General features: G+C 36.4%; 1 protein-coding gene across 1 annotated transcript; it reads left to right on the top strand.

Moving 5' to 3' along the window:
- Positions 1 to 2,191: 2,191 nt before the first annotated feature.
- plaub (plasminogen activator, urokinase b) lies at positions 2,192 to 8,987 on the top strand. The gene is made up of 11 exons (XM_063894066.1): positions 2,192 to 2,340; positions 2,420 to 2,528; positions 2,830 to 2,934; positions 3,019 to 3,172; positions 4,205 to 4,302; positions 4,390 to 4,431; positions 4,511 to 4,709; positions 5,744 to 5,895; positions 5,976 to 6,116; positions 6,969 to 7,110; positions 7,195 to 8,987. The coding sequence occupies exons 1-11, from the start codon at positions 2,278 to 2,280 to the stop codon at positions 7,388 to 7,390; spliced, it is 1,401 nt and encodes a 466-aa protein (XP_063750136.1). The 5' UTR covers positions 2,192 to 2,277; the 3' UTR covers positions 7,391 to 8,987.
- Positions 8,988 to 9,076: the final 89 nt, after the last annotated feature.

Below are 9,076 nucleotides of genomic sequence, written 5' to 3'. Positions count from 1 at the left end.
GCGTTCAGGGGCTGCTCGGAATATCTATTTGCGAAGGGAATGTCATGTCAAAAATAGCTATACTCTTGTTGTTTTTGAATGTTTTTAACTGGGGTAATGCTTACTCAAGATGCTGTGTTTGTTAAAAATAACATGTGGTGCAACTGAGGAACACATTGCTGTAATTCGTGTAAATGCAAATGATTTGTAAATGAACTATTTAAATTTACAATTTAAATACATTTATATCGATCTTCATCATTTACAGATAATAGACAAAACAAAGACACAAACTTCAACAAAAAAAACAAGGCCACGAGTGTTAAACTGATAATAGATAGATAATTAAATTCTAAATACTCTAAATAAACCATGTAAGAACAGATCATGGTGTAAATGAAAGAAAAAACTGAAACACATGGGGCTGAAACTAATAAAAGTAAATGTTTTTAAACACGTTAATTTTATGTGTTTACTGCTTCAGAAATATTGACATAAAATATTTGCATTTAATACAATGTACTCTAGATTCTATATCTACTGAAGATAATCCAATAATTCCCATTGCCCTTAAAGGTAGCATTCAGCCAAGCAGGATCCAAACTGGACGACTTCCGGGATCCTAATGTACATATTTGCGTTCATTGAAAAGTGGCTTCATTTGCGTAAAACAGTGATTCAGATGCAGGTAATAAGAATGAAACAATCAGATCATCATCATCATCATCATCATCATCATCATCATCATCATCATCATCATCATCATCATCAAATGATGTCATCAACATTTGAAGACGTTATTAGTAATTTGCTTTCTATCTCTAAATACATAAAGAGACAGACATTGGAAAAACTCAACATTTCAGGTACAATCAGGATAAATTACCTCTTATGTTTGCAAAGCAACAGTGACATCCAGTGACACTTTATTACATTATGTATATAAAATTAAACGTGTGTTTGTTTGGTTATGTTAAGTTCACAAATTGTGCAATTAACCTGATCGAAATGTTAATTTTGATGGCTAATGTGCTCGAACGAATTTTCCTCAGACGACTTAAAGTCCTTTTTGATTTTTTGATTTTTTTTCACCAGACAAGAGATGAAAGATCATTTTTAATTTGATTTAATGTTTATTTCTTTTGTCATCACTATTTAAACAGTTAATAACGGTACATGTTAAGTATGTTCTTTTTTGCAACAATTGAAGATATTACAGATTTACAAACTCTGTAATACTGAGTCCTTTATCCCTATTATCCTTTCAGGTTAAGTAAACTTTTTTTCTTATTTCTAAGAAATGGTAATGGTACTTATTCCTATAGATTTGGACCTAACAGTTTTATAAATTAAAAACATATCAGAAATGTATTTTTGGCCCAACACTGATTATTGATTTGTAAAATAAATTAAAAAGTACAAATCTTAAAACATATTATAATTTTAACTCTAATAACTCTTGGTACACGGTACTAAATCCAAAACACAGTATTCACATACAGGTAGAACATTTTATGCAACACTTAAAAAAACAACACCCTCAAATCGCAAATTAATACAATCAGTATAAACGTATACATCATTTTTATAAATAAAATTAATTGTTTCTAAATGTGCCATTAAAGGCCGATTTAGTATGTAAAAGAATCATGGTAGAAAAGTGTAATTTCACGTCATTTCTTTGTTATTGTCTTATTTATTCTTATTATACAGCATATAGAGCCACATTATATGCATTTTATTATAATGTTTCCTTTTAATATACATGAGTATAAACTTAACTTTAAAATCCTATAACAGAGAAGTTCTGTCTTAAAGACACGCCCTGATTACAGAAACCATTCCTTCCTCATGTGGTCTTATTAGTTCACAGCAGTATCAGTTACCCAACTGGTGTTGTTGTGGTGTCACTGATGAGGTCTCACAGGGCGTGGGCACCAACATCCTGCAGGTTTATGATGTCCAGAACCTCACAACATGTTCCACTGTATTACTTTATGACTCATATGCTTCCAGAATTTGTGAAATTCTCCACTCAAACAGCTGCATGTCCGAAATGACGTCCTAGCATACCAAGGTTATTGATATGCTTCCTGGAAAGTACTTATGTAGTTAACAGCCTTAACTCACCCACTCAAAAAACACAGATATTACTTCACATCATATCAAGTCTGTGGGAAAGTTCCCCAGCCAATCAGGAGCGCCCCTCCTCCCTGCACACAGTAGACAAAACACATTACCCCCGAGGAGGTGCACACAGCTCTCTGCAGGCACGCTCATGCTGTTGGGATTCCAAACATGGCAACGATGAAAAGCTTTGTTTTCATTTTCACCCTGGCAGCCCTGGCAGCAGCTGAAGCAGTAAGAACATTTCTACTATGCTTCTATTGAAAATTGCATTTATATGTATGAGAATTAATCCAGCTTTTGTGCTTTTTAGGGATTATTGAGAGAAAAAAGAGGGTACACATTTCCTCTTTTTCCTTCCTCCCACTCTACATCGTCCTCGTCCTCTTCGTCTTCATACTCGTCCTCTTTTGAAAGTTCAGGTGAGAATTCACAATTGTCAAGTCAATATACTGTGCATTAAAACCAGGCTGCATTGAAATGTATCATGCAAACCATACAGATCTTTCAGTTTAATTCAGATAAATTGTAAATATTTGATTAGGTCTTAGGTCAAAATTATTTGATGTATCATTTTCTTATATTTTGCCTTTATGCTTCTTTTTAAAAATGTGTATTACATATAGTTGTCCTATGTTCATGGTGTGCAACAATAGACTGAAGCAAATTCCTTCTACCTGCAAATCTAATAAGGTATAAATGTGATTGTCATTTGTCATACAGGTAGGATCTGTCTTAATGGAGGCAGCTCTGTCCCGTCCCTGACTTCTGGTGAACACATGTTCTGTTTGTGTGCTGAGGGTTTTGAGGGGAGACATTGTGAAAAAGGTCAGAACTAAACTAACAAACCAAATTGCATTTAGGATTTTTAAATATGATTTATTAAATCAAACCCCCCTGCTGTCCCTGTAGTGAAAGCTGGTCAGTGCTATGAGGGAGTGGGGCTGTACTACAGAGGCACCGTGGCCAGATCAGAGAGTGGACGGACATGTGAGGAGTGGGATTCAGACACCAGGGAGGGCTACCTGTCAACAGATGTCAACTCAGGGAGGCACAACTACTGCAGGTAGGCTGACATCACTCCAAATCTACTAACTCAGCCTGAACATAGTCAGACAGCTTTGCTTTGGTGAATTTCAAATGAAACTATGACTATCTTGGTGATGCTAGATGATAGAGCAGATTGGCCAATAATCTTGGCACTTTTTTTCTGCTATATGAATGTGACTATACTCAACATTTCTGTCTTGCACGCTACTAACAGTACAACCAAATGCATGAATGATAATAAATCAGATATTTAAGTGTCCGGCTTTCTGATGTTAGTTTGTATACAGATAAAATACTAATAAAATACATATTTCAACCATTTTTTAAAATTCAAATAGTTTTAAAAATCTTGACATTTAACTGAAAAAGCCGAATCAAATCCAAAAGCAGATTAGGTTAAAAATGGCAGTTTCCTTCTAGATTCTGTTTCAACTCCCCAAAAAGTTGATACTTAGAGGAGAAAAACAAAGTTTGAACACTGCAAACTCCTAAACAAAGAAAATACAAAGCACACACTCTTAGTGGAAAACATGTTAGCTAACAACAGCTAACATCATATTGAGGTTATATTTATATGTAGATACCAGGCAGTACATTGCTACTTCAAAATCTGAAGCGATGCTGGGTGTCATGCTGTTCAAGCAACATGTTTCATCTCAGCTTTTATTTAAAGGGGTTTACACCCAAACAAGATGAAGTGGGCAGGAACTTCTCCAAAGAGATTGTTTATAAAGAATGAATTGCACAAAACACATTCAAAGCACAAATTGAAAATGTGTTTTCTATCCTACTTATTTTTCTGTAATACTTTATTCATTATCATACAAATAAACATCTAAGGTTAAGTGCTCAAACCCTGGAACTCAGTAACAAATTTCAAAACTTTGGCCGTCAAAAGGCGGGGAAACCTATGTAGACCAACTGAAACACAGAGAAAGCTGTTCACGACTAAAAAGAGACGGATCAAGTCAGTAATTCAAACAATTATGTTGACAATAAGGATTCATTTAGGAACCGAAAAAAACATGCTGTATTTTGTTGTTTCCAGAAATCTTCACTACAGGCGGCGTCCGTGGTGTCATGTGTGGAAGAACCTGAAGCTGGTGTGGGAGTACTGTGCTATCCCACGCTGTGGCTCTGACTCATGTAAGTGTACCATCTTTCTTTGGTCTTCCAATAAAATCTAAACCAAATTTCATGTTCCTTCGTGGTAAACACCCTCTAATCTTATAGTTCCAGATCCACCCCTGCCTGCACCCACTGAACCTCAGCCAGGTAAACCCCCCTCCTTTACGGCATTTATTGAATATTCATATGATTTCTTCCACTGTTTAACCCCTGTGTCGACCCCCAGCTGCAGAGTCCTCATGTGGTCAGCGCTCCAGGAGAAAGCAAATGAAGATCGTGGGAGGAACAGTTGCCACTGTGGAATCCCACCCGTGGGTTGCTGCCATATTTTGGCGCGGCAAATCCAAGGAGAAGGTTTTCCGCTGCGGGGGGAGTCTGATCTCACCCTGCTGGGTGCTCACAGCTGCACACTGCTTCCCCGACGGGTAGGAAGTGAGATAACTTACTGTAACCACAGCAGGTGCCTGAGAGTAACTGAGTACATTAAATCAAATACTTTACTTACTTTTAAAAACTGAAACATTGACTTTAATTACATTCATCATGTCAACAAGTGGTATTAGGTTAGTTGAAAGCAATAATATCAAGTTAAACTTAATACGTGTTATTTAAACGTAATATCAATGCTTACAACTAACCTCATATAGTTATGTGAAATTTGTTGACATAATGCATTTAAATAAGTCAACTTTTACATTTTTTGGTGGAAGTACAATTCCAAGGTACTTTATTCTATATTATTCTAAATAATACCATTTTCTACTTTTGAGAGAATTGTTGTACTTTTAAGTTCTGATAGTTGTCTGACAACTGATGTTACTTTTACATTGCCTTCCTGTCCAGTGAAAACCATGCATCTCTTTAAATGTGTTCGTTTAGAGTTAATAAAACGTTTCTTCTTATTATTCTATAAAACTCAATTTAAATATGGATTTTGATTTAAATGTACTTTATTGATCCAAATTTGGGTAATCCATTCATCACATCAGTATGTAGACATGTCCTTTTGCACAATAAAAATAAATAAATTAACAAACATAAACAGCTCAACCATAAACACCTACAGCAGTAAAATGACAATTAATGCAGCAGTATTATTTATATGAAAAATCACAAAAAACTGACAGAAAACATTTACTGCACAATGGATTCTTTTACAGATGAAACTTACTTTTACTTTTAGTTAGACTTTGACTGTTTGGCTTTATTGCAGTAGTTTCACAGTGTGGTGCTATTACTTTTAAAGTGGTAAATAGACTGCATTTATATAGCACTTTAATGGTCTTTACAACTCCTCATTTGCCCATTCACACAGATTAATACAGAGGTGCCATCCACTCATGGAAACATGCAACATGTTGAATGGGCTGGGAGCCAACCCCCAACCTTCCAATGACCTCACAATATATCTTGAAACTTCTGACATCAGGTTGATTTGGCATTTCCTGTGACTTTTCAGCTCCCAAACCAAAGTGCGCCGTCTCTCTGTCACCCTGGGGAAAAATGTGATGAATGAGACTGACCCGATCGTGGAGCAAACATTCAGGGTGGAGGAAATCATCCTCCATGACGGGTTTGACAAAAGTGAAGAGAGCTATAACAACGATATCGGTATGAACTTGTCTATAGAGGCTTCTCTGTTGATTCTGTAATGTTATACAGGCAGTGATTATTTGATAAATGTCTTGCAGCTCTGCTGAAGCTAAAGGCTAGGAATGGGCAGTGTGCAGAGGAGAGCAGCTCAGTGAAGAGTGTGTGTCTGCCGCCGCCTCAGCAGAACCTCCAGCCTGGGGTTACCTGTGAGATCGCGGGATATGGGAAAGAGAAGTTTGGTGAGTAATTTGGTGTTCCGGTCTGGGAAGACCCAGCAGTGCATTGTTATGGGTGACCCTAGGTCAAATTTGGCCCAATCAAAAATCATCTTTGACTTTAGACACCCCACTCCCTTCCTCCACTTTAACAATAATTTGAAATTGTATTCTAATATAACTCTATTATAGTCAGATAACATAATTATCCACTGTCTTTGCTATATGGAATTTAATGAGTTAATTCAATCCCATTTTTTACTTAAAAACATATACTATTATATGTTTTGGGGCCATAAAATAAAACAGGACTGTATGGTTATGAATGCATAATAAGTTATTTATGATGTAGTAAAAACAATATTGGATGATGGTCATTATTTTTGATTGTTTTGGACTAAATCATGGGTCAATATTGACCCGCGAACACAATGAACGGAAACTTTCAAAGACAAGACAGGGTTAAGTTAACTCAACTCAAATAATTCAACTTAACACAACTCAACTCAAATTAACTTGAATAATGCAAGTATAAAAAAAAACATGGCCAAAATTATGGGAACAGGGGATTATGCTTACCTCAATCCATATACAATAGGTCCTGTAGTTATTTCTATAAATAGAAATACTCAAATAAAGTACCTCACATTTTTTCTCAAGCACAGTACTTGAGTAAAAGTACTTTATAAGGTACATAAATGTTCATATCATGTTGAAATCTTTATTGTAAATGCAGTAATTACATAAATGTAGTGGCGTTAAAGAAGTAGCACTTAAGTGAATGTAATTACTTATTTTCTAGCTAATTATATATTATATGCATTATACAAGCATTAAGTTGTACAAGGTTTAACAGTCTTTCTTCTTCTTCTTCAGGTTTGTGGTATAAGTCTCAGTTCCTCAGAGAGGCTCAGGTGAATCTCATCGCTGACGATGTGTGTCGCAACTATTATGGGAACATGATCAGTGATAACATGTTGTGTGCGGGACGTACCGACTGGAGCCAGGATGCCTGCGAGGTATTTACGACACGTCCTAACTCGATCAGGATTCCAAGGATCAGTTTGTTGATTTCCTTTAATGCTGCTGGTTTTTCTCCTACAGGGAGACTCGGGGGGCCTCTGGTGTGCGAGGCTGGCAACACGCTCTTCCTGTTTGGAGTCATCAGCTGGGGCGACGGCTGCGCACAGGAGGATCGACCAGGCGTTTACACCAGAGTGACCAACTACAACAGATGGATAGAAGAGAAAACGGGGCTGACCTCCATCACTGCTGGCTCCATGTTTCCACAGAAATGAAGATAGGGACAAGGACTGTTATTACTGCTGCTGTTTTCTCATGTTCTTGGTGGTCCTAAAGGATTTCTGCAGTATTTAACATTTTCCCATGAATAGAATCAAACCAACAACCCATTCATTCGACTAGCTAGCATGGTTTAGCTAAAGCCAAATCGTATTCCTCTGCGCAATGGGGTAGTTAAGTAACGAGTCATAAATCCCGGGAAATGCATGCGGTAAGAAGAGTCTGCGGTTAACGCAAGTTTGCAAGATTCTCACGTTTTGTTGTACGACATCAAAAACGTAAGTAAATACCCCACTCGGGAATATCCGAGGCTAATATCATCAAAACGGCGGTTGCTAACAAGTGACTTAATTACACTCCTAAACCTTATCAAGCCGTACAGTAGCCGCCTAGCTTTGCGATGAGTGACACGCAGCCATGCAACTCGAATGTAATTCATTTATAGCATTGTTAGCTCTATGGTTCTGCAGTTGCATTTACGCTTCAAAAATCACAAAGTGGTAATAATTTGTGGAGACATTTCTGCTGAACACAACGTATGAAGTGTCATAAACATGTGCTGGCCACAAGACGCATTTTCTGCGGTATACTGAAAGCCAATAGGGAAATCCCATTGGCTTTTTATCAATTGAGCCCATGCTGTGCTAACATGGCCTTCAAAATATGTCATCACTGCACCACTCTATGGAGCTCCATTGTTATTCCAAAACTATTAACAACACCTGAGGCTTCTGCACTCCAACGATTTTTCATATTCAAAATATAGATGATGTAATTGTGTCAATTGCGTCAAGATACTGACCACTAAGTTTTCTGAATATGTTTAATTTCAAAAGACTTTAAGAAATTGATTTAAAACTTGGAGCCACTGTACATATAAAGATCATCATCCATAATGGCGTCTGATTAGCTAGTTCACTTCCAGCACAAAGCACTTACTTAAAAAATGGCAACATTTTAATGGTAACAAGTACATCCATATACAATACAATCAATTTCACTTGCAGCATGTATTTAAAGGGATCAGCAATAATGTAAAATGCACATGATGTGTAGGTTAGAGCTAAAAAGTTATTTTTAGCTAAAAAGTTATTTTTAGCTCTAACCTTGTTTTTTAGCTTAGTTTTTTATTCTGAAATGTAATTTCAATACTGTAAATACAATGCAGCTTATTCTGTAACGACAGGGTGTTTCATATCTGGTACTTATTGCATTAAATGGCCATCTGCTTATTTGTGTCTTTTATAAGGTAATAATATACTCTCATATTCAGAAATATGATTCCCTTTGCTTTTATATTTTTTCTTGTTCTTTTTTATCGGATTTTACATATTAAGGGATTTTTCTAAAGCGCAACCCATAATATTGCACTTGCATAATGTTGCATAATTCCTTGATTGTTGTGTAAGCTATTTGAATAACCACAGGGTCACTACTATTGTTTGTTCTTCATTCTTTATGTTGAATACTTTTGTAAATGTTTTATGTTTTGTGTATTTTATGTTTTTTTGTTTTGCACCATCTTGGAAATAACTGTTAAACACTTGCTGTAATATAAATAAAAATAATATTCTGTAAAAGTTACACAAGCGAGGATGTAGCCCCTGTTACCTCCTTATGTTTCCTGTGCATCATTCTCTCTGCTCCCTGATTGATGGTAAGCAGATTCCCCAGCTGCCAGC

The sequence above is a fragment of the Eleginops maclovinus genome, chromosome 10 (assembly GCF_036324505.1).
Source record: "Eleginops maclovinus isolate JMC-PN-2008 ecotype Puerto Natales chromosome 10, JC_Emac_rtc_rv5, whole genome shotgun sequence".
In the NCBI taxonomy this organism is placed as follows: Eukaryota; Metazoa; Chordata; class Actinopteri; order Perciformes; family Eleginopidae; genus Eleginops; species Eleginops maclovinus.
The sequence above is the reverse complement of the archived record's forward strand: the minus strand, read 5'-3'. Positions and strand labels throughout refer to the sequence as shown.